The 23,878-nt window shown below is 51.5% G+C and overlaps 1 protein-coding gene across 1 annotated transcript; it reads left to right on the top strand.

Moving 5' to 3' along the window:
* Window positions 1-305: 305 nt before the first annotated feature.
* PTPA (protein phosphatase 2 phosphatase activator) lies at window positions 306-23,878 on the top strand (the record flags this gene model as incomplete). Its single annotated transcript, XM_082009017.1, has 10 exons — window positions 306-423; window positions 2,796-2,896; window positions 4,237-4,323; window positions 9,423-9,548; window positions 10,293-10,410; window positions 11,915-12,014; window positions 13,187-13,311; window positions 13,820-13,920; window positions 18,527-18,634; window positions 23,804-23,878. The coding sequence occupies exons 1-10, from the start codon at window positions 399-401 to the stop codon at window positions 23,876-23,878; spliced, it is 966 nt and encodes a 321-aa protein (XP_081865143.1). The 5' UTR covers window positions 306-398.

Consider the following 23,878-nt stretch of genomic DNA (forward strand, 5'->3'; position numbering starts at 1 on the left):
GAGTCTCGCTGTAAGGGTGGGAGCTGCCGCAGCTGGTGTCGAAGTAGGGATGCGTTTCCCCCGTTAGCTGCTGTCTCCGGGAGTTGGTGAGAGGCGTCCTCCTGCTCGCCGAGGCGCGCCTCCTCTCCCCCAGCGCACACCCACTCCTCACGGCGCCGCAGTGCCCCGCACAAACATGGCAGCCATGCGACCCCGTCTCAGCAGAGGCGGCGGTGCCCCGCACAAACATGGCGGCCTAGTCCACGACGGTGGCCGGGAGGGGACAAGCCTCAGGCTGATGGTCCCGGAAGCGACAGGGCCGGGCGGCATGCCCTGATTAAAGATGGCTGCCGGTGGCTTCGGCTTGTCCGGAGGTGAGAGGTGAGGGGTGGTGGCGGTGGTGACCGGGCTCCGGGAAGATGGCAGAGAGCGAGCGGCGGGCAGGTGAGGGGTGGCTGGGGCGGGGCGGGGCCGGCTTCGGGGCCTCCTGGACTGGGGGCTGCGCTCGGGGCCCTTGAGGGGCGTCTTCGGGACCGGGGTGCCGGGCCCAGGGTGTGAGGGGGGGATGTGTGCTGGGCCTCGTGCTGCATGGGGGTCCTTGGGCCTGGGGCGGCGATGGCATCGAGCGCCCGGGCCGGTGGTGGGGGTGAAGAGGGAAGAGGCTTTGCTGAGGTTACGAAGGGGCCCTGGAGCCCCCTGACCCTCGGCCGGGTGGGGTGTGGAGCCCCGGCAGCAGCGGCCGCCCGGCCCCGCTGCGGGCTGAGGCCTGCTGGGCCGTAAGCTGCCGGCAGGGTTAGGGCCTGAGCCCCCGAGAGGGTAAGGGCTGGGCGGCTGCTCCCTGAGGGACCTGCACCCCACGGCAGGGATCAGCGACAGGGCGGGGGGGGAACCTCTGTCCTGCGAGGGCTTGCAGGGTGTGCGGGTCAGTCCTGAGCATTCCAGGGCCAAGGTGGTCGGGATTTAGGCTGCTGGAGAGCTGGAGTCGGGGCTCCCTGTCATCTGGAGCCCATTTTTTGTGACTGTTTCTCGTTGCTGAAATGAGTGGTGTTTGCTGGTGTAGAAAGTCTGTCTCGTGGCTGAGTTTGATTCCCCCTCCCGACACCACAAGAGCAAGACTGAAGGTGTCTTCTTTGCCCAAGTTTCTTCTCATTGGAAAACTAACCAGTTTTGCGCTTGTCTCCATCACATCATTGGTTTTGGATTTTTGCATGTGTATTTATTTTATAGTCCTGTAACCCCTGCAGCCCTCACTGTATTTCCTTCCTTGAGTATCTGTGGTCTCCTCCCCAAGAGGAAATGCACAAAGCGTGTGTCAGAAGAAGTGATGGTTGAGAAACCAATGTAAAGAGATGAAACAAGTTCGATGATGAGACAGAGGCTGGGCTAACAGCTGCACCCCCCCCCCCGGTCTAGGACACTGCCTTGGCCACATCTCTGGTCTTTGTGTATCATCTGTATTAATGGACAAGTCAGTGTTAGCCTTTTTACACCACTGCTCTGCAGTTTTTCATTGTTTTCACGTTATAAGTTATTATTTTAAAATAAGACCTCCATCATTATGGTGCTAATGAGACTCCATTCATTCTGTAGATGAGGAACTTGAAAGGCAGAGAAGTTAAATGACTTTTTTGGTTATGTGACAAGTCTACAGCAGACTCAGTGTGGTTCCTGGGACTTTGGATTCCTTTTTCCCTGATCTGCCTGCTAGACAGCACTGCTTGCAGAAAAGGCTGCTGATGCTTCTGGATAGTATTTTCTATATGAATGTGGCTAATAATATTTTAAGGAGTTGGAGTTCGGTGGTGTAAGTTAGGAAGCCAGTGCCTGAGCTTGCTATAGTGTGGAGAGCAGTCCCTGAAGTGTTGCCAGGATGGCTGGTGCTGAACAAACACCTTCAGATTTTCTAGGATTAAAAAGATGAACTGGGTGACTCTTAACAGAGTTTATAAATTCACATTAGCACCCAGTTTCCTTAACAGTGGTCTGCTGCACTGCCTCTTGCTACTAAAAGTTGCGCTTATTGGAGCATAACGCAAATTACCTCTAAGCTCCTGGAGCATTTCAGGCTCTGCGGTGCCCCATTTGCAGGACTGCTGGCTGAGAGCAGAGCTCTGGAGAGCGTGGGGCAGGGGTCACCCTTACAGCAGGGTTGGGCCCTTGGTTTGGGTGCCAGGGAAAAGAGCCCCTCTAATGTGTTAACAACTTGCATTTGCATTAAATATTACATTCTGGGCTCTAAGGGGGCTTTAAAATTAAATGATCTTCATAGCTTCCACCTGGAAGAGGCTGTGTCCTGGCATCCTCCAGGCCTCTGCGCTGCCTGGACTGGGGGCTGCGGCTCTGGACTGCCATCTATTGAATTGCTCAAGCTTTCTCTTTGCAGGAGTTGTCCATTTTAGAGGAATGTAGTTCAGACTTAAGACCCTAAAAACAAGGCACAGTTAAGTTTGTTAGGAGAGTTCACTGCTTCAGCGCAACCTGAGACTTGTCTTCACTGGACAGAAATAATTGTAGCTGGATGTTGTCTTCGTTATCTCCTGCACCAGCCTCTCTGTCTGGATAGGAAATGCATCTTTAGTGGTGAAAACAAACATAATGCCATTTTCTGAAGCCTTGCAGTGTCCTTAGGAGTTTATTAGCCGGGGATCAAGAGGATATTGTTTGGTGAGGAGGACTTGGTGAGATAATGGCGCAAGCTGGAATGGATTTGTTTGATTTCTGTCTCGTGAGAAATGAATGTTGATTTCTAAGAAAGGAAGGTAGAGGGTTTCTTCTTCTCCACTGCCTCTATTTTATCTCTTTTTTTCCTTACCCAGGCACCTCTGAGGAGGTGGCTCCTCCCCTCCAGCAGAGCTTCATGATCCCCAAAAAGGAAATAAACATGGTTTCCGACATGGCCAAGTGGAAGCGCTCTCAGGTATGGCTCTGGGGTTAGGGAAAACTGGTAAAGTGCTTATTATGCTTCAATGGCAGCCAGGTCTGGTTTGGGAACAGCCACGAGGTAAAGCAGGTTTGGGCAAGTAGTGGGAAATTAATTGATTTCTGTTTTAAAGCAGAAGAGTCACTGCCTGTTTGTAGGAAAATGACTTGGCAGTGAGGTGTGGAGTCTGGCAGCCAAATGCTCTAACAAAGGAGTGAGCCAGGGAGAGCCCAGAGGTTGAGGGAGACCAGAGATGTTTAAAAATTGTTACTGCTCCTTCCCAACAAGCTAGATGAGAAGCTGGTAACTATTTCATCCTACCTAGCCTGTACATTGTATCAAAACCGGATTTACCCACCGCTGTCTGAACTCTGCTTGAACACAGTCCTGCTGCCTGGCCCTCTAATAGCATCAGGCTGGGTTGATTCCTGGGGCCTTCCCACCCTGCTCTATTGGAAAGGGCTCTAGAGCCAAGGCCTTCGACTTCCTGGATAATTTTTGTTTACAGTATGCATGGAGCTGGTGGAACAGGCAGGTTTTCCCCTCTCTGCCTTTGAGGGATTGGTGTGTTAGCCCAGACTTGTCCCACCTCTTAGGAGCAAGTTCTTGCTTGATGACTGATCTGTGATTTCTTAAGAGAAGCTGAAGTTATAGCTAGGTCTCAAGCAAACCTCTGAGTGCAGCTTCCTTTGTTAAGTCTCCTGGGTTTAAGGACTTGCTCCTGGTCGGATTTCTGTGCAAGAAGGGCCCAAGTAGGGAGAGGTGGCAGCATGCTGGTCTGGCATTTTTAAAGACTTAGAGCTGTGAAGCTTCATTAGATATGATGCTTCAAAACCAGCAAATTTAAAGAGAAGAGTGGTGAGGAGCCTGGGCCGTCTCCCACTTCTCCATCATGCATGAGCATGGGAGAAGAGTAGAAGGAGGAAAGTGGAGATAATGGCACAGGTCTGGGAGAAGCAGTGCAAAGCAGGATGTCTAGTCACACCTCTAGCTGAGACTCTGCAGAGCTGAGGAGTTTGAATTTGACCTGATAGGAAGCAGGGAGCTCAGGGAAGGATTTTGGGGGCAATATGAGCTTTTTTAGGAGTCTCGTCTCTGTAATTTTTTCAATGATGCAGAGTTCTTAGTGCAATCGCCATCTGCCTCTGAGGTCTGCCAGAAATAGCAGTAACCTGTCAGCAAGCCCTGCACCCTGGGTGTCTCTAAGAAAGCAGCATTGAATGTTGGGAAAGTGGGAAAGGTTCCTTTGGTGTGCAGGAGTGCTCCCATGCCGCAATGCTTGTTCAAACAGACTGTGGGTATTCACTAATGCCCTGGTCTCTTGGGTGTGTTTGCAGGCATACGCAGATTACATGGGCTTCATCCTCACTCTGAATGAAGGTGTCAGGGGCAAGAAGCTGACCTGCGAATACAAAGTTTCAGAGGTAGGAGAAGAGTTTGGATCCTCTTGTTTCTCCTTTTCTACCTTTTATTCTTTTTTTTTTGGTTCTGTAGTGAATGTTTCCTAGGTGAGGAATGAGTTGGCAGCTTATCTGGGAGCCCGGGAGAATAAATGTGGTTGGGTTATGCTTGGGGATGCAAATGTCAGCCTGCAATCCTCCTCCCAGAATGCAGAGACTCTATGTGTGCTTGCTGGATGGGAAATTGAGCAAGTTACAAGTGGACAGAAGCTGGTGGTGAAAAGAAGGATGTGGATGTTTTGACCCTGTTTTCACAGTCTGGCTTCAAGCAGTGGTGTTTTGAAGATCTGGTATTCCTTCCTGGTTGCAGACAGAAGGCTGAGATGTCTGTACAATTCCTGCTCTCCCACTGCCTGTCTGTGGGACCTTGGGCAGGTCACTTGTCCCTGTCCCTGGGCTTCCTTGTTGCTCAGACTATGTTGAAGACAGCACTGATCTCCTTGGCCCACACTGTAGCTGAGCTGTGCAAGGTCTGATTTGACAGCGTGCAAACTCAAGGCATGTCATTGACTGGATCTGCCTTGCCAAGTGTTGTGCTGAGGGCTACGGGTGCTGCAGAGTACACAGGAGAGCTGGGCTGGGGTCACAGGTTTAGCTGTGGGGCAGGATCACCCCTTCCAAGGCGTTAAGCAGAAAGGACCTATCTTTCCCCTTGCATTAACGTGACTGTCACCTGGCTCTGCTGCCATGGTCACTTTTAATGGCTGTTCACCTTATCAGGGCATGGTGAGATCATTTAGAGCCAGAGGGAAAGGGCAGGCATCCTCACTGGTGTAACTGCAATGAGGAGATTCTTGGGTACATTTTTACTGTTCAAACTTATCATGGTTGTGCAAGAAAGCTGGGAATAGTCTAAAAAGATCTAGGCAGAATGGGAAGCATACTGGGCTCTGTGTTTATAGCTTCATTCTGGTGTGGGAAGGCAGCCTAGGATGATCTTTAATCTAGTCATTTATATTTGAAGCAGGCATGTTAAGTCCAGCCTTGGCTTCTAGGAGACAGTGTGTGAATGAGAAACTTGCTTGTAGTCCGTGAGGGGGATCAGGGATAATGAGTCCCTCCCTAACAGGCTTTGTGTCCACCTTTTGTTCCTTCAATTCAGTAGAAACTGCTGTCAAATGCTGCTCTTGCTTTCTGCTGTTTGCATTTCACCTTTGAGTTTTGTCTTTGTCCTGATCTCGCTCATTCCCAACCATTCACAGAGCAGTTCTAGGGAAACAAAGCATTAAAAATGAGCAAAACAAAGGGTGGGGGAAAAAAAACCCCAAAACCCCTCTTCCACCAATCCCTTTGAGCTGTCAGCTATCTAGGAAAAGTGGTATCAGGGCTGTGTCCATGCAGCAGATCCCTCTTGGAGTGAATGTTTTCCATTCATAGTCCCAGTCCAGGTGACAAACAAGGGACACACGATCCTAACTGCTTGGGAAGTGGCAGGGAACATGGCTCATTCCCCTAGCACTGAGGAGAGCAGAAGCCTGTGACTTGAGGCACAGGTGGAGCATCCCCAGGGTTGCCGTGTTGATGAGGTTGCCTGTTAACGGAGGTTCATTTGTAGATCAAACTGCTTATCTGTGCTTTTAGAGGCTCAGCCCCATGTGGCCTCTGCTTGCATCTCTGCTCTGCTTTCTTCTCGTTTGCTGTACCTGCTGCTGATGTGCTTTTGTGCCATCCCATCTTCCTCCCTGATCAAATGCTGGGGATGCCCTCCTTTGGCAAATGACCTGGAATCCTTTCTGCTGAATGCGTATCCTCTCTGCAACTTACTGGTATTGCTTTTCCATGGGAAAAAAAAAAAGAAAGTATGGTCTGCCCTGCTTTGAAATAGACAGCTTAATGGTTTCCAGAGTAGCGGGTGTCGATACCAAACTGTCTGCTGGAGCGAGTGCTGGATCCTTTGGGGGCTGAGCCCCTTCTGAGACTTGCTGAGCTTGCTCTGCTCGTACTGAAAAATTGCATGGAGCTGTCTGGGTTTTTGCTGGAGGCATCTGACAAGTAGTGATAGCTGAGCTGTTGTTTAGGACTCTGGCATAGACACTATGTCTGGCACAAGGTTGTATGACTGATAGGCTGTGACCCGCCTTCTCCTCCTGGAGGGAGTGCTTTTCACGTGGGCATCCATGCAGCGACTGCTGGGGCTGCAGCCTGGAGCAGTTTTTCAAAGCTGTGACTTCGATCAGAGGAGCAGTGCAGCAAGGAGGAAGTTAATTTTGGCCATGGAGGAGCAGACCTTCCCTTCAAACAGCCCACTGCACTGGGGGAAACTGGCTGGCCTTGTGGCTTGCTCTGGTTCCAGGAGGGAAGTGGGGGAAGCAGCAAATGCCTCAATTTTAGCAGCTTCCCCCATCCAGCAGGGCCTGAGGAGCCCATGGGGCTGTCCCTACAGGCAGCTTTGGCTGCTGTGATGCCTTCTCAGCACCTCTGCCTGCCTGGCTCCTGCTCTTGAGAGAAGCTGTCAGGTCTCTGCTCTGCAGGAAGCTCTGTGGTTTGCCTTTGGGACTGGTGGCAGACTTGGGGTCAAGGGGATGCAAAATCAGCACAATGAGAAGAGCAAGGAGAGCCGGGGTGGGGGAGGCTGCCCTTGCTTTGATCACTGGAAAGGTAAAGCAAAAATAGAGCTTACAAACCCAGTCAGGCAAAACAAGGCTGCAGTGGTGATGATGGTTGTGTTCCTGTAAGCTCTGCTCTTCCCTGCTGGGGTCAGCCCTGGATGCACAAGTTTCCTCTGCTGGACAATGGGAAGCTGCTTCTTTTAGTAACCCCCTTTTCAAAGGGCCTTGAGCCCAAAACGAGCCACATCTCTTTAATTATTTATTGGCACGGCTGAGCCAGCAGCTGGGTCCTGCTCTCCCGTGTTCAGTGGGGCTGGGCTTTTTAATCCCTTTAAAGCAAGCGAGTGGGGAAGGGGAGGTTCGACTCTCACGTTCCCCAAGGCCTGCGGGCAGATCTGGGGAGGGGGAAGGAGCCGGTCCTTGCCAGCCCTTTATCCCGGCAGCACTGAGTGCTCTCTGAGAGGGGTTTGAAATACGGTGGCTGCTCATAATGAGCTGCTGGTGCCGGCGGATAAATCACCAGCACGATTTAATTATTTAATGCAACCCAGTGCTGGGGATGCTGTTGCTTAATTGGAGGGGAATGCAATAGCCAGGAAGCAGTAGAGCTGAGTCCAAACCTGGCCCGGTGCAGTGAGGAGATGATGGGTTTCTGCAGCATTTTGGGCAGCAGGGAGCTGAAGCAGAGCAGGTCAAGCTGCCTCGGTCCGCATGAATCTGGGGCACTGGTCTGTTAGTGGTTCCAGCATGCAGCTTCACCAGGGCACCCAGTGCTTCTGGCCCCCCCGTGTCCCTTGGTACTTGGGTCTTTTGTGTTCCTAGCATGCTCAGGTCTGGTCCTCTATCCCAGCCTCTAGCCTGGCTCAGTGGCCAAGTGCCAAGGCCCTGTGAGGTGCATGGATCCCTCCTCTGCCTGGTCCCACTTTCCACTGGCTGATCCCACCATGTCCTCAGGAGGGCACCTCGTGCCCTGCTGTCTGTGGGAGGCTGTGTCTGCCATGAGACCCTTCCTTCTGGGAGTGGAGGGCATGGGGAGCGATCCGCAGCTGGTTCAGCGGCAGCACGGCTCTGCCATGCCTGTCTCTCCACCTGCCTCCTTCGAGCGGCACTTCAAGGGCTTGAAACTTGCTGGGCTCGGCTGTTTCCTCATCCTCCCGGCAGGCAGCGTGAAGAATTGAACCACAGCCCAGGAGACCAGCCGGCTTCACACGGCCGATGCCTCCAGCAAAGTCAAACCAGCCGCTGCTTCTGCTGTCCTCTTTGTCCCCTTGAAGGAGGAATCCCCTCTCGAGACAGAGGAGCCTACATTGCCCGGGGCCTGGCCAGCTGCTGTTGCGGCTGACAGCTCTCCGGCTGCTCGGAGTCAGGCAAGGAGAATCTCAGAGCTTCTTGCAGGCTTGACCAGTTGTCAGCAGAGCCTCTTAAAACTGTTTGGAGCCGCTTAAAGTGCTGCCTGTGGTGTTGCCTCTTGGTGCATGGGCTGTAGCCATTCTTCAGCTGTATGAGCAAGGCATGGAGGAGGCTGCGTGCCTTGGCCAGCCCTGGTCCTAACAGTATAGCTTGAGACATCATGCTGTATCCCCTGTTGCACCTCTTTTTTCCTTCATGGCCACAGCAGTGCTTCCTCCAGTCACTCTTCTACATCCTACACACATTCCTCACTTTCTCATTCCAGCACAGGGCATAAGAAAGATGCTTCTATCGTCTTGCTGTTGCACTTGTCTTCCCATCAGCTTCGTGTTTGCATTGAGACATTTCTCTGAGAGCCGAGAGCTTCTTATCTGATGAGACCACTGCTGGGCAAACCAGGCTGCCCCTTCCCCTGGGTAGACTGTGTTTTGCTGTGTGCACTGGGTATCCCTGGGTTGGAGCCGCCGTAGCAGTCTGGCTGGTATGAGTTTGAAGCAAGAAGAGTCATGCTGAGAAGGTTGACTTGTGATGAGGCCCTGCTGTGCTGGGTGCTGTACAAACGCTTACACCATCGCTGCTAATCCTGGCTCCTAAGAGACAGTTCAGGACAAAGATTAGAGGACTTGAGAAGATCCTCTGAATCACATCCTCAGCCACTGGTGAGGATATACGCCAAGTGCTGTGCTGTATCACGTGGGGGACACAGGACACTCAAGATGCAGAGCCTGAGTTTTGTGTTGAGGATCCCTGAATTGTGTGGCATTTCCCTGCTTCTCAGTCCTGTATGGCCTACAGCTAGGAGCTTGCTGTAGCTCTTCTCACAGAGGTTTTAAAGCATAGTGCTGTTACAGCTCATGAAAGACTCTGTGGGTGACTGGAGAGCCTCCCTCAGGCCAGGTTTTGTAGTGGACTGGTCTTCTGAGGGGAAGGACAGTTTTCCCGGCCCTTCTACATTTTGGAGAGGATTGGCACATCCCATTTCTGCTTGCCACCCTTAGGAAGGATGGTGTGGGCTTTAACGACTCCAATCCAGGACAGAGATGTTGGAGCCTGAGGGACTGTTCTGTTTTATGTCACCGTGACCCCTCATCTTTATCTCTGTAGCCCACTGAAAAACTGGTGGCTCTTCTGAACACCCTTGACAGATGGATTGATGAAACCCCGCCAGTGGATCAACCTTCTCGCTTTGGGAACAAAGCTTTCAGGACCTGGTACGCCAAACTAGACCAGGTGAGCATGTCTTTCACATGTAGTATTACATGCAGCTCCTACAGAAGGGCAGCGTGCCCAGCGGCGGTAGCAGAATGGCTCCATCATTGTGTGGCAGCCAAGCAGCTACAGAGGAATTGCTCAGATAAGCTGTGAAGGATCCACCTCTTGATATGCATTACTTGCCCCTGATCTGGTGCTGTCTTCTCCTCTTATGAGAGCACATGGTCCATGTAAATGCTCTTGGCTGGCTCTCCAAGTCTTGGACGGTCCATGGGGGCCCTCCAAGCCCAAGGAACTCCTTTGCTTTGTAACTGCCCACTGTGCTAGCTGGTGGATCAGAGGAAGGTTGTGAAACTGCTCAGCTTCCATCAGCTCGGAGTATTTGCCCTGCACTGAGCTCTGGAGGCGGCACAGGCACAGCAGCAGTGAACTTGCAGGTGGTCTGCTGCTCTATTAATGCTTTTTGTCCTGGAGATGACTCAGTGGGTAACTGGGTTGATGTACTTGTATGGTGAAGCTTTTTTTTCCCTGCAGCATGTGTATGGCCTGGTTAAGTGTCAGGATGAGCTCTCCCTGAATTAGTCCATCTCTGGAGATGACTTCTTCAACAGGAGAATTTGCTCCTCTGTCATGCTGCCTCTGGCCATTGTAGGAGTGCACCATTGCAGCTCCTGCTCTGCAACAGTGTCTGAGCAGAAGGTCTCGTTCCTGGGGACTGTGACAGATCTACATTCACTCAAGGGAGTCTTGTGTGTCTTTCAGGAAGCAGAAAAGTTGGTGGCAGCAGTGATTCCCAAGCATTTGGCTGATGCTGCACCAGAAGTGGCCGTGTACTTGAAGGAATCCGTGGGGAACTCCACCCGCATTGACTATGGCACAGGTACCTGGGCATGCATCCTGGCCAAGGCTGGACTCCCTTGGGTAGTGACCCTTTGGAGCCTGGTGATGCATTTATTTAAATATGTTACTGCCACTATTTTTAGTGCCAGCTTGAAACAAGCACCTTCCTTCTAGGGCTTCCTGACCCCTATTTCCAGTGTGGGCTATGACTGAGAGACCTGGGCTGGGAGCAAGGCTGTGCTAGAGCTATGACACCCTTTTCACCTCATATCCAAGGAAATGTGAACCAAGCTGTGCAAGCTGTTCTGGGATAAGCTGTAGGAGCTGGTTTACTGCATACTGCTGATTTGCAATAGGCATTTTAGAGGGATAAAATATAACTGCTTGAATTGGAACTAAAATGGGAACCAAATTCATGTTCAGTGGAGGTGTCTTGAGGTCTGCTCCCTAGAAGTGACATCACTACTTACAGAGTGACTTTGAAATCTGAAGATAGAAGCATTTTGCACTCAAGGAGATACTGAAGTGCAGGTTGAAGTAACCACACTGGCTTTAGTTAGACCTAAATCCAGAATCGTCTACGTGCTCTGCTCCTCTGAAGGACAGGCATGTCCTTACCAGAACGCAGGAGAGCAGGACGCTGTGGGTGCAAGGAAACATGACTTTGGACCTGGGTAGGCAGAGGAAGAGGAGGATGTTGGTAAGAGGATGAAGAGCTGGAGGCTGTGCGACGCTTACCAGGAGAGCTGCGGCTCGCCGGCACCAGGGGGAGATATTGTCTTTGGAAAAGGACCTGCTGGCTGGGGTTTTGTCAACTTGGGGAGGGAAATTCAGCCTTTCCTCCCCTCCTGTGTGTCCCAAACCAGAGGCCCATGCCCTAGCTCACGGTGCCTAGACCGTAGGTGAACTTTGTTCCTACACTAGGAGCTGCACTTCTCTGTAGCGTGGAGCTGCTGATCTTGTGTTCTCCCTTCTTCTGTGGTCCCTTCCACTAAAAGACATTTCTGGGTTTGCTGGTTGTTTCTTTTCCTTGCTGTTAACTGGAGGACCAAGCTGCAGAGGCTCAGCCTGAGATCCCAGTACCTTCTGGGATGGACTGTTCCCAGCAGCGTCATGGGATCTGCACCCTTCTGACACAGAGATATTTTTTGAAGCAGGAGGACATCTGTTTACTTGCAGGTCTGAGGTTCCCTGAGCAGATGACTCTACTGTGCTCCATTTCCCCTGCTTTGCCAAGCTCCTGGGAAAGGCCCTGCCTTACTCCCAGCATGTGCAGTGTTGGAGCTGTTTCTCCTCAAGAAATTCTTCTTTTCTCAAAGCTAATAATCACCTTATGAATGTTCTAGAAGGTGTACTCTGGGTAGGTGCTGCATGAGGATGAAATACTGTCAGCTCATGGCATTAGTAGGGACAATAGGGTAGGGGCTCTTGAGACGGGACTGTGACTGCTCTGATTTCTGAAGAGCCATTGTGGTGCCCGCAGAAGGGTTGTCCTGGGGTCCAGAGACACCAGTGTCATGTGTCTTCATGTCTTTTAACTCTAGGGCACGAAGCTGCATTTGCAGCCTTTCTCTGCTGCCTCTGCAAAATTGGTGTGCTCAGAGTGGATGACCAGATGGCCATCGTCTTTAAAGTATTTAACAGGTGAGGTAATGGAAGGAGAAGGGCTGGAAGCATTGGGCTGTGTGGGGGCAGGTCCCTGACAGTGTCCCCTTCCAGCTGTCTGAGATGTGTGAGATGTTACTGCCTGTTCTGTACACCAGACTCCTCCTGTAGTCTGGGCTGGTTGTGCCCCCTTTCTTCCACTCATCCGCACCCATTTGGGAGTAAGAAATTGTAAGAGCAGCTTCCTCCTGGGGCGCGAGCTGGGCAAATCAAGGGCCTTCTACAAAGACATGTACATAACTAGAGAACGTGAGTGCTGAAGGACTTGCTGGACTAGGGAAAAAGGGCAGAATGGGAAAACTGAAGACAAATTTAGACAAAATTAGGAGGCAGATGTACTTCTTAATGGACTGTACTGTGACCCACTATCTCCAAAAGAGGTGATAGCACTGTTAAAGGCTGAGTGTCTTTCTGGAAAGTTACTTTAGTTGAGCACAAGTTATTGAGCTCTGCAGGATATGTGAGTGAAGCTCTGTGCTTTGTGATAGACAGGAATATCTGATCTGATCTGAACATCTCTTCAGGCATTTTAAAAAACCCAAATCACCTATGAAACTGGCAGGCACTGCTCCTCTAGATGTGTTTCCAGCCCAGGAGGTAGAGTTGGCAGTGATGAAACTGGTGGGATGGGTGTTTGGAGTCCAGAGATCTAATCCCAGCTGTATCACTGTTTGGTGGCATGGAAACAATTTCCTTCAATAGTACTCCCAGCTTTAACTTTCCACCGGAAAAGTAGAAGTAGTGGTTGCCATAAGGTGGAAAGCTTTCTGAGCTCTTTTGGAAGGTGTTGAAGGAGAATGAAATGTCAATGTTTTCAAATAACAGTGGGGAAAGGTCTGCGCCATTATAAGACAATGCAGATAAGATAAACCCCCGTCCCTTGATTGCTTAGTGAATTTGGTGTAAAACAAAACACAAAACCCAACAATTTTTAAAAGGTGCCAGTATTTGCTACTATATATACCATCAGGCTGCTTTCTGTGGCAAAGGAGCTGAATATGTATTCTATGTACTGTTGCTGTTACGTAGGGGTCCTGCTTGCAAGTGATAAAGTTGTGTTCTTCTCCAGACTGGTTGTTCTTGTCCTCATGTACATCAATGAAAACAGAAGAAGGCCTTGTCTTAATCCTTCCTCCTTTCTTTGGTCCCAGGTACCTAGAAGTGATGCGAAAACTTCAGAAGACCTACAGGATGGAACCTGCTGGCAGCCAGGGCGTGTGGGGCTTGGATGACTTCCAATTTCTACCTTTCATATGGGGCAGTTCCCAGCTGATAGGTACTAATAAAAATCTTCTCGTGTCCCAGCCTGCCCCCTGCCCTGTCTGTCTAGGTTGCAAAGATGATGGGGCTTGGGACTGACTTTTAAATTCAATTATGTCAAATTTGTGTATAATACAGCAGAAGAGTTTGCTTGGGACTTGGATTTTGGGTTTTTTTCAGAGCTTTCCAGATAAAGCTAGTTGCTTAGATTGGGAGATGGAAGGCTTCCTTGTGCAGCACATCTGTCTTTATTGCAATAATGACAAGCTTTTTAAGAGGAGAGTCTTGTTTTCAGCGCTAGAAAACACATTTTCTGCCCTGGGGAGTTTACCAGGTGCTCTCACTGCTGAGGCACTGGAGTGGGAGATGAGATGGAAGGGAGCAGCTCTGTGCTGACTTCTGAAGAATTTTCATGGGGGTATCGTGTTTCTTCTGGAAGAGGGGCAGGACAAGACCTGATTGAACTTGGTCTCAGAAGGGGTGTACCGTACAGGTTACTTCCTATCGTCTCTTACTCTTTTTAGACCATCCAAATCTGGATCCTCGACACTTTGTTGATGAGAAGGTGGTAAATGAAAACCACAAGGACTTCATGTTCCTGGAGTGCATCCTCTTCATTACAGAGGTGAGGACTGAAGGTTTGTCCCACAGGGAAGCTCTCTTGACATTTGATAGCTGGCTCTGGCTGTGGTTTTCTCTTCCTCTTTTGCTTGTTTGTTTGCTGTCATAGAACTGTGTGGATGAACCATTGTTGCATCTCTGAGATGCTCTCCTTGAATGAGCTGAGACGGGGATGTTGAGAGGAGAGTATAATTAAGTTAGATAGGCTGTGGATTACAGTTGAAGGGAGCTATAACAAGAGCAAGCAAATAACTTTGGATCATCACTTGGATCAGTCAGTGAGAACTTGGATGGAGAAGACTGGTGCCTGCAAGTATGATAGGAAGATGAAGTAGGAGCTGCAGAATGACTGGGCTTGCCAAGATAACCTCCGTTCCCTCCAGCCACGAGGTGCTGCCTGGCAGGCCCTGGACCTGCCCTTGCTTAGGGCAGGCTCCCAAACCTCCATGCAGTTTGGTCTCCTCCAGACTCTACCAAAAGAGTTACCCATTAAATGCACCTTATTTGCAAATGATCTAGAGCAGAGATGGTGCTGAGATTCACCCAGCTGGCAACGCTATGAGGACCATGTTTCTGCTCGAGCACTGTAGGGCCCTTGGGTGAGGGACTGGTGGTATTCAGCATGTTGCCAGCCCCGGGCTTTGTTTCTCAGTGAGGGAGCTCACACCTTTCTGCCCTCAGCTGCAGTGGATGATCTGGCCATATTTCTGCTGTTCCCCTTGCTGCACAGCGTGGGCAGGGAGAGGAAGAACAACACACTCTGTTGTGGGGAGGGATTTCTTGTCTCTGGCAAGAGAGCGTTGATGGAATTAATTTTGAAGGACAGAGTGTGGTTCTTCCCCTTTGTTCCGTTCACTTTTCCCCCCTCCTTGCCTCCCTAATTTAGTGATTAGATAAAAAGGGAGGTTACAGAATATGAACTTAGCCTTTCATGTAGGAAATTTTCATAGGAGCCTGTAGTCCAAACCCCAAGAGGTGCTGTGTCAAAGTCCTGCTGAATCTATTAGGGTTTGTTGGAACTTAGCACCTCTCCGGGTTTAACCCTTAATGCAGAGATAAATCATGCGACGGGTAGTAAAGAGGCGCTGGCGGAAGAGATTGAGATGAGGACAGGAAAGCAGGAGCCCAGATGCTCTAAGATGTATTTTAATTTGGGCCTCTGTAATGCACAGACAGTGCACTAACCTGTTAAAAACATAAAAACATACATCACTTGACATGTGTTTAGAAAATTCTGCAGTGCACAGATGACACGTAAAGCTGAAAATACACAGCACCATACTGCTGCTTCATGGCACTCTGCTTTTGCCTGCAGAAAGTTAGCTTTTTTAGTAGGCTTTTAAAATAAGTGATTTCACTTCTTTTTCCACGCATTTTTTGAGGATCATAGAATTCAGTGTTTCTGCCGAGTTCCTCAGTGCCACCTGGTGGCGGGGAGCCCTCCTGGCGTGAGCTGCTAAGAGACGGCAGCGACCTGTGTTATCAAATGCATGGTATTTTTCAATCCATCTTCATGCAGGCCCTGTTTCTTTTTTTGTAAGGATTTAGCTTTTAAATTTGTTTTTTCTCTCCTAAATGCCTGGGAAGGCTGTTACTGCCACTAGGGGGGGCTGAGACAACCTCGAGTGCCCTCCAAATGCTTTCTCTCCAAAATCAACAACAAAACAAAACAGCAGGGAAAAAGATAGAAGGGATTAAAGACTTTAATAAATGAACAATATTATTTTCTTCTGAGCTTGTCAGCTGGAAACAGCTCTCCTTCAAACGTGTTAAACACGTAGCAAACACAACAACAGTTCCTATAGTGGATCTGCTATGTCTTACCAACATGAGAGCAGGTTTTGTTTCAGCAAGCTGAAAACAACCAAGATAGGTTGTTTTCTTTCAACTGAGAGAATATTCTCTTGGGCAGATATTTCTTTCAGCCTCTGGGTGATGTTTTGGGGATATGAATATACACTGCTGTGGTGTTTGCCATGTGTATATTTAAACCTCAGGCTCTTAAAAGTAGCAGCAAGATGATGTCCAGGCTGAACCCAGCAAGGCATCCTCCTTACAGCAGCACCACCCTGCACAGCGCACAGGCACGGCAGCAAGCCTTGCATAAGCTGGCCTGCTGCTGGGAAATCTGCAGGGTGGTTTTGGACCTGGACGCGTGGTTCTTGAATAGGGTGAGGTTTATGGAGCCAGCTGGGACTCGAGCTATCCCCCTGCTGCTGCCTTGCCTGCTGAAGTGTGCTGCGGGGTGCGTGTGGTACCCGTAGGTGTGAGGATGAGGAGGGTTTGGGAGCATCTCTGCGGTGCCTGCTGCATGAGGGGCTGCGGACAGCAGCGAGGGGTGCTGGGTACGCCCTGGCTGCTGTGGTGGATCAGTGTGATTGCCCAGATGCTTCACCAAGGGCTCAGAGCAGGCAGCAGGAATTTCAGCTTCAATCTGGCTTCTAAATTTGGAGGTTTGGGAAGGGAGGACTCGGGTTTCGGCTGGAAGGGAAGGAGCTGACAGGAAAGCACGGCCTCAGCCGTCCCCCTCCCCCCGGCACTGACAGAGGAACCATTTACAAAAGGCCGATTCTCTTGGGAACCGAGAGGCAGGAACGCCGCGTCTGTGAGTAATTTCCTGCCCAATATGGCTGCTCTGACTCACTCCGTTCCCCTGGGGTCACTGCGGGACTGCAGCACGCTCGCCGCCTCTCGCTCTCCCCCCCGGCTCTCCCTCTTCGCCCTTTGTGGCTAGGAGGAGATGATTTTTTTTTTTTTTTTTTTTTTTTTTTTTTTGTTCCCTCCACGTCCCCCTTATTTTTCCTTCCCCAGTTTGAAACCGTAGCCAAGCTGTCCCTCGCCAGGCGCCCTGGGTGAGGAGGGCTGCAGTGGTGGCCGCGCCAGACGCTCGCACGGCCCCAGGCGTGAGTGTGGGGCCGGCCAGCCGCGCTCGCCTCTTCCGCGGTCTCCAGCACGTTTGCACCGGCTTGTGAAGGGGGGAGAAGTGAAGCGTGGTGGTGGTGGCTGATGCAAGCTGCGCCCCTGCGAAGAGCGGTGATGCTGGAGGAAGGTTTGGCGTCGAAATGCACACAGCCAAGTCTCCCATACGGGGAGGGGGGATGCTTTGAGTGAACCACCTGGTGCTGAGCTCCCCGGCAGCCTTTAACTCGGGTGCCTGCCGGTGCCAAATCCTTGCACTTAATAACGCGCTGACTCTGTCGGGTAATGTCGTGCTTTGTGTATCTGTGCGTTTCATCTTGTATCCGCAAGGAAAGCGCGCATGGCAGAGGGGAGCGGGAACGGCTGAGCGGCTCATCCGTCATCCCCAGCTCACGAGAACTGCCGAGGGGCAGTGGGGATGCGTCTGCGCTCTCCCACCAGTGGTCAAATCTACAGACCCGCTTCCCCCAGTGCTCCAGCCCCGAGGTCAGCGGGTTTGAAACACCCGCTGTTTCGAGTTGTCCTCTGAACCGTGGGGTTTTTGGGGTTCCCTCCCACCTTCCCTCTCTCTTTCTTTCTCTGGTGCCTCGCAGACCTCGCAGAAAGGCAGCAGCAATTTCCCAAAGCAGATTGATTGGCCTTGCTTGCTTTTACAGTAGGCTGTGAGGTGGTTTTGGAGGCTCTTTTCCCACCCTCGCTCCAGGCCTGTGCGTGCATGGAGGGAGGTTAGTTGTTCGAACCCCGAGTCGAGAACGAGAGTCCAAGAGATTCCTCTCTCCCCACGCTCCTTTTTAGCGTGTGCTTCGGCCTTGTGGTTTCTGATGTCATGGGAACTTCGCTCAGTCAGAGTGGCTGCCTTGTATTTCTTTTTCTCCCCGAGGGTCTGTTTTTGTTCATGGAGGAAAAGGAGAGACAACTACCCAGGGAATCTACATGAAACTGTCCCTGATTGCAGCTTCCCCCCTGCCCTCCCTCCTCCAAACCCCTCACCCTGGGAGGAGAAACACTGGAGTATTAAAAAAAAAAAAAAAAAAAAAAAAAAAAAATTTAAAGCATCTGCTGCAAGCTAGCAACTCGCAGCTCTGGAGCTGGTTTGGCGAGCAGGACTGGAGCGTGTCCGCTCTGCTCCTGCCTCCCCCCGGAGCCCCTCCTGTGCTAGAGGCAGGTGTGGAGTGGGCTGCAGACACTGGAGCTGCTGCCAACCTGCGCTGCCCTCTGTATTCAGGGAAGGCAGCGGCGGCTGCCACTGCTGCTTGTTGTTGATCTGAATGGGGAATGAGTCATTTTCTTGGAAAACCCAGCAGTGCTGCACTGGGAGGTTTCTGGGTAGAATAGGAACAGCGTTGAGCCAAGCTCTACTGGGGGGAGAACGGGACTTACGTGGGGCTTTTTTAATGCAGTCATTAAAAGGGAGGTGTGCAGAGGGAGGTCTGATTAGGAAAGCGTGGCAGGAAAAGGCTTAATTTTATCGGGGAAGGGGGGGGAAGCTGGATTGCCACGGCTTCATGTGATGTGGCTGCAGCGGGAGGGAGCACAGAGGGAGGGAGGGAAGGCGCAGAGGTGGATGGTGCGTGGGTCACAGGGCTTGGTGGGAATGTTTGCTTGGAGAGAGTGTGAGCGTGAGTCACTGCTGGTGCACAAGCTTCCTGGCTGGCCCGGCTCCCTCAGCCCTGCTCTTGGGTCTCTTTCAGATGAAGACGGGCCCCTTTGCCGAGCACTCCAACCAGCTCTGGAATATCAGCGCTGTGCCCTCCTGGTCCAAGGTCAACCAGGGCCTCATCCGCATGTACAAGGCAGAGGTGAGCTGCTTGGCCACACGCCTCCTCCCTTCCACTTCACTGTGGGTCAGCTCTGCTCTTCTGACTGTTCCTTGGAGTGGGGGCCCCATCACAGCCGGTTGCTACCCCATGCTAAATGTGGTTTGGGAGCCCTTGGCAGTTGAGGTGCTACTGGCTACAAAGAGGCTTCTGCCTGCCTATTGTCTGCCTCAAAACCAATCCCAAGATGGCCATCCTTGCAGACATGACTTTTGCCATTTCTTATCTTCCCATAGTGCATATTGCAGGTCTCTGAATTAGGGACGATGGCTTAACCTGTTTGTCCTTCTGATCCCTGCACTGCTATTTTACCAGCTGCAGGAGACTTAATTTAAATTATCATCCCATGTTTCAAGAGCCCCAGAGCAGACTGAACGCTTCCTACTGATTTCCCCTTGCTACGAGTCCCATCTGTGCAATGTGCTGGACCGGCAAGGCCACAGCTACCTCCCTGGCTTGGCAGCCCTCCACCTGCCGGGGCTCTGCTGGCGCTGCCCCAGCAAGCTTTCCTGGTGAACCCTGACCTGGGGAACCGGGCAGTTTTGGCTCTCCCTTATCTCTCCTTCCTGCTCGACCTAACCCTGAGCTTGAGGAAGCAGGACAGGAACCGCCACATCTGTGCCTCCGGAGGGAACGGCCGACAGGCGGCATCTCTTGCTGGGAAGGATGGGACTGTTCTGGTTCTGTGGGAGGCACTGGCTGTGCTAAAGATGCTGGAGGAGCAGGGGTGGCACAGCTCCCTGATGCACCCGGGGAGACTGGTGGTGCTTGAAGGAGTTAACCTTATATCCTGTGGTCTCTGCTCAAGTCAGCCATGCTCCTATTGCTGGGCCATATGGCAGAGGCTCTGCGGGCAGCTCTGCTCAGGCCCAGCGCACAAAGGGGTTAACTCTGCCAAACTCGGCGCGCTCCCTCCCCCAGCCCTTCCTCTGCACTGCACATCCTGTGTTTAGGTTCCAGGCCACATACCTCTCTAATCTGCGAGGTGTCACTCCCAGGCCCGCTGGCTCCTTCCGCCCCCAGCTCAGCTTTCCTCCCAGCCTCCGAAGAGAAGCAGCGGGGCTGGGGGTCGACCCCCTCTGCTGGCTGCTCCTCAGAGGGGTGCCCTGGCCTGCCCCTCCGGGACTGCCGCCACTCATAGCTCTGTCATGGGCTGGAGACACTGCCTGCTGGGAAACGCTGAGCTGGAGGCTCTGGTGTGAGAGCTGGAGACTCTGGAGGGGCTGGGGGGTCTGAAGGGATGGCTCCCTCCCTGGAAGTGCTGTTAAAGTGAAACATGGGTCCCCTAAAACCTAAAGCCTGCGTGTGGGCTGCTGCTGCCTTGACAGCCCTGCCTTGGTCCTACCTTTCCTTTGGACCAGTTCCTTCTCATACTGTTTGGGTACTCCCTTGGCATCCTCTATGCCCCATGCTGTTTGGGTGCTCCTGCCTGGTTCCCCACATACCCTGTGCCATGTGGTTGCTCCCACCATGTGCACCACGTACGTGGCTGGAGGAGATTGGCAGTGGTGTGCCCACGGTGCAGTGTGCATGTCCACTGATGTCATGGGGCCACCCATGACACCAGCTGGCAGATCTGCCTGGCCTGCTGGGGACGGCACAGCCAGGGATCCTCTAGAGACTGGGAGATTCTTTGGCTCTATTAGGTGCACTCAAGACATTGTCTCTTCTGGAGGCCTCGGTCTGTTTTGAATAGCAGATGACATTCCGTGTAGAAATGCCAGATCCAGTACTGGTGGGTTTCTAGAAACATCTAGAGATGTAGCTGTGTCAGGGGGAGAATGCAAAAGCTGCTAGGAAGAGTAACGACACAAATTTAGGCTAAGGTATAGAAAACATTGAGACAACAAAAGTGCTTTAATTTTTTTTTTTTTCTCAAAGAACATTTGTAGATCTTAAAGCACTATTCCTAAGCACATGGTCCTCATCTGGCAGTGTCCTCTCCTGGCACAGCATGGTGCCTTGTGTTCACCTGGATGGGCAGAGGAGAGGGAGGACTCCTGCTGAGGAGTTCTCACTTGTTCTTTATATCTGCTCTGGGGAGTCTCCCACCCCGCTGCTGCCTCGGCAGGTTCCTGCCTGGTTTGGGAGATGAGAGGAGCATGGACATGGCAGTGTGGCTGGACAGAGCTTTCAGTTACGGTGTGCTCAGCTGTGCAGTGCTTTTACAAACATTTGTAACTAGAGGATCTCTTTGACTGATTTTCTGGGAAGGACACAATGTTCAGGAATCGCTGAGGCTTCATCTTCTGAAAATGGAATCCTTCTGGGTGTTTCAGGCTCGGCACCCGCAGTCACTCTGGAAGATCTTGTCCCTTTGCTTCTGGCTCCTCGAGCAAATTCCTGCTCAGTGTTCCTAGTGTTGCCTTCACCCTTGTGGTCTTCCTCCAATTAGCCACTGCCAACATTAGCAGAAGATAAGTGAGCCAACAGCCCCCAAGTGCTGACATGGGTCTTGGTCCAACTCAAGGCAGGCAGCTTCTGTGGCAGAGCTCAGGGCCTGTGATAGTAAAGAGGGGGAAGGTTTGTAGTTGTGGTGTTGCTTTCTGTCTGACTGGTTAAGGTGAGAGCAAGGTTTCCCTTTTTTTCCCTCCCTTCTCAGTGCCCCGCCAATCACCCGTTGCAATTAGATCAGGTGAAATCAGATACTCAGATGAAGGCTCCAGCTCCTTAACATGTCTGGGGTGGCTGAGAAGTGCTCGGTGCTGGGCAGCACTGACCGTGACCAGATTTTGAGTGGAGGCAGCAGCAGAGCGAAGGGGTCACTTGCTAGAAGCAGACCAGGAGAAATCAAATGCTCACTCGCAACCTACTCTCACTTGGCAGGAGTGGGGCAGACCCCAGACGTGGTTCATATAAAAAGGACGCTAGGCACTTTGTCTCTGCTCTGTCCCCTCTATTGGATGACTTTAAACAGCTGACAGAAAGCTCAGGTGCATCCATGTGGCTGGGAGCTCTAGTCTGGATCCAGGCATTCTAGGATGCTTGCTGTAGGGTCTGTGGATGGGCAGTAGACACAAGACAATGTGTCTTCAGCTCTGTGTTTATGAAATCTCAAATGTGTCTATTTATAATATAAATATAATTGGTGAAGATGTGTTCGCTTGGAAGTGCAAGGGCTTTTCTTATTCTCTCCATCAAAGGCAAGTGAAGAAGTCGACAGAATAGAGTGTGGTTAAAGCAGGAGCCTTGATGTTTTTCCCCTGAGCCTGCTTTTGAGTCTCCTGACCTTTCCTTCTCTGCTGCAGTCAGTCAGGAAATACTTTCCATTGTAACTAATCTAGTCCTAGTTCCATCTTTTAAAGGTTGGACCCGATGCATGTTTCAGCTCCCCAGTTGAGTCCTGAGCAGGTCTTCAACGTAATCAAGATGATGGCAATAAGAAAATAAGCCTGTCCCCTCCATTGAGCTAGTGTTGGCTAAGTTTCACCCACAAGTGATGCAAGGAAGGTCCTGTTTCTTGGCATATCTAATAATCCAGTAAATTTGTGCTAATCCTGCTGGATAGAGGAGGAAAAGTTTCTCTACTTGTCTCTTCTTGGGCTGTCGATGTGTTAAGTGGAATGGACACCCATTCTTCCCACTGGTGGTAAAGTCTCTTCATCCACAACCCAAACCAGTCTGGTTTTCCGTGGGACTCCTTGGAGCTAGTTGGGCTGACATTTCTAGCTGTCAGTGTCTCCAATATTCATTTCTTTCTGTTCTTCCCTCACATCACTGCTGTCCAGCACTGCTTCCTCTGAGGCTTTGTCTAAGTGGTTGTGCTGGGAGATGGCAGCAGCTCTGAGCATCCCATGCATTAGGAAGCCTTGAAGGGGATGTGCCCTGATGGTCGCAAGACTTCTTTCTCCTTGGTGCCGTCCCATCCACCCTGGCTCTGAGCAGATGCTGTTTGTGCCAAGGAATTGCTGGGACTAGATGGACTCCTCTTGGTTGGTATCTGCTGTGCTTTGGTTGTATGTACTTCACATCTCCTGGAGAAGAAGAGTACCATCTACAGACCTATGCCTCAGCTGGGTACAGGGGAAAGTTTCTCCTCCCAAGACACAGGGCACTTGGGTTTCTTTTCTCCTGTTCATATTGTGCTGTTTAGGGAGGGAAGAACTTGCCCCTCTGCGGGCAGCGAGGAGGTGGCCGCCATCCCACTAGCCATGCCCCCAGGCGCCCTGGTAGACGAGTCCCCATTGCAGCACAGTGAGGTGGTCTACAGCCCTTGTTAGCTGTGAGTGGTTGTGCTAAACACGGATGGTGTCAGTGCAGATGCAGCTGCTGGGCTGGTGTACACGTACTGCTGAGGTTTGTGCGTCTGGAGGTGAGTCTGCTTTGTGCTCTGTGAGTTTTGGGCAGTCTGAGTCTGCCATGACTCAAAAAAACAGAGCTCTGAGTGGCTCTGCCAGGCAAGTGCTGGCACACTTTGACACGGTTATTGACCACAGTCACTGGTGTTCCTGCCCTGGTGGGACGGTGAGCAGAAGGGGTTGTGCCCTCGCAGCCTGGCTCTCCCTGCGCAGAGCGTGGTCCTAGCTGAGCTAAGAGTTCTGAGCTAAACTGCCTCATAGTGGACATGTATGACTGATCTGTGATCCACACTCCCTCTACACTTACTCTGCAATAGGGGTGGGAATTTCAGGGGCAAGGGGTCATCTGGAATAGCATCACCTCTTAAACAATGGCAGCAAAATCACTGGTGTGTGTCTATCAAAGACCTCAGAATCCAGAATAAAGTTTGGGCAGTGCCTTGAGGCTGCAGGATGGTGTCTTGAACCTGGAGTGTGGGCACCATCCTGGGGAGGGAGAGTCTTTTCCATGGGGAGTTTCTGCAGTTCTCAAAGAGTTTGTAGGGTGAAGCTCCAGCAATGAGAGGTGGTGAGAGAGAAAGCTGCTGACTAAACATGCCTCTTCTGCTCTTGCTCCAGGCCTGAATTTCAGCAAGCAAAAGGCTCTGGCTGAAGGGAAGGGGATGAGGTTATGAAGTGTTACTGGCTGAGGAGCCTGATGGGAATGTGGGGGGAGATATGGGACGGATCCCTCTGCCTGCAGCTGAGCCGAGTGGCCCTGAGCTCTTGCTGCTTCCTGACCCTGGAGCTCTGGCTGCGTGTGTAAGGTGGAAATGTCTCCTGAATTCACCCTTCTTTGTCTCCCCTCCTGCAGTGCCTGGAGAAGTTTCCTGTGATCCAGCACTTTAAGTTCGGCAGTCTGCTCCCCATCCAGCCTGTGACGTCCTAA

The sequence above is a fragment of the Phaethon aethereus genome (assembly GCF_964289735.1).
Source record: "Phaethon aethereus genome assembly, chromosome: 20".
In the NCBI taxonomy this organism is placed as follows: domain Eukaryota; kingdom Metazoa; phylum Chordata; class Aves; order Phaethontiformes; family Phaethontidae; genus Phaethon; species Phaethon aethereus.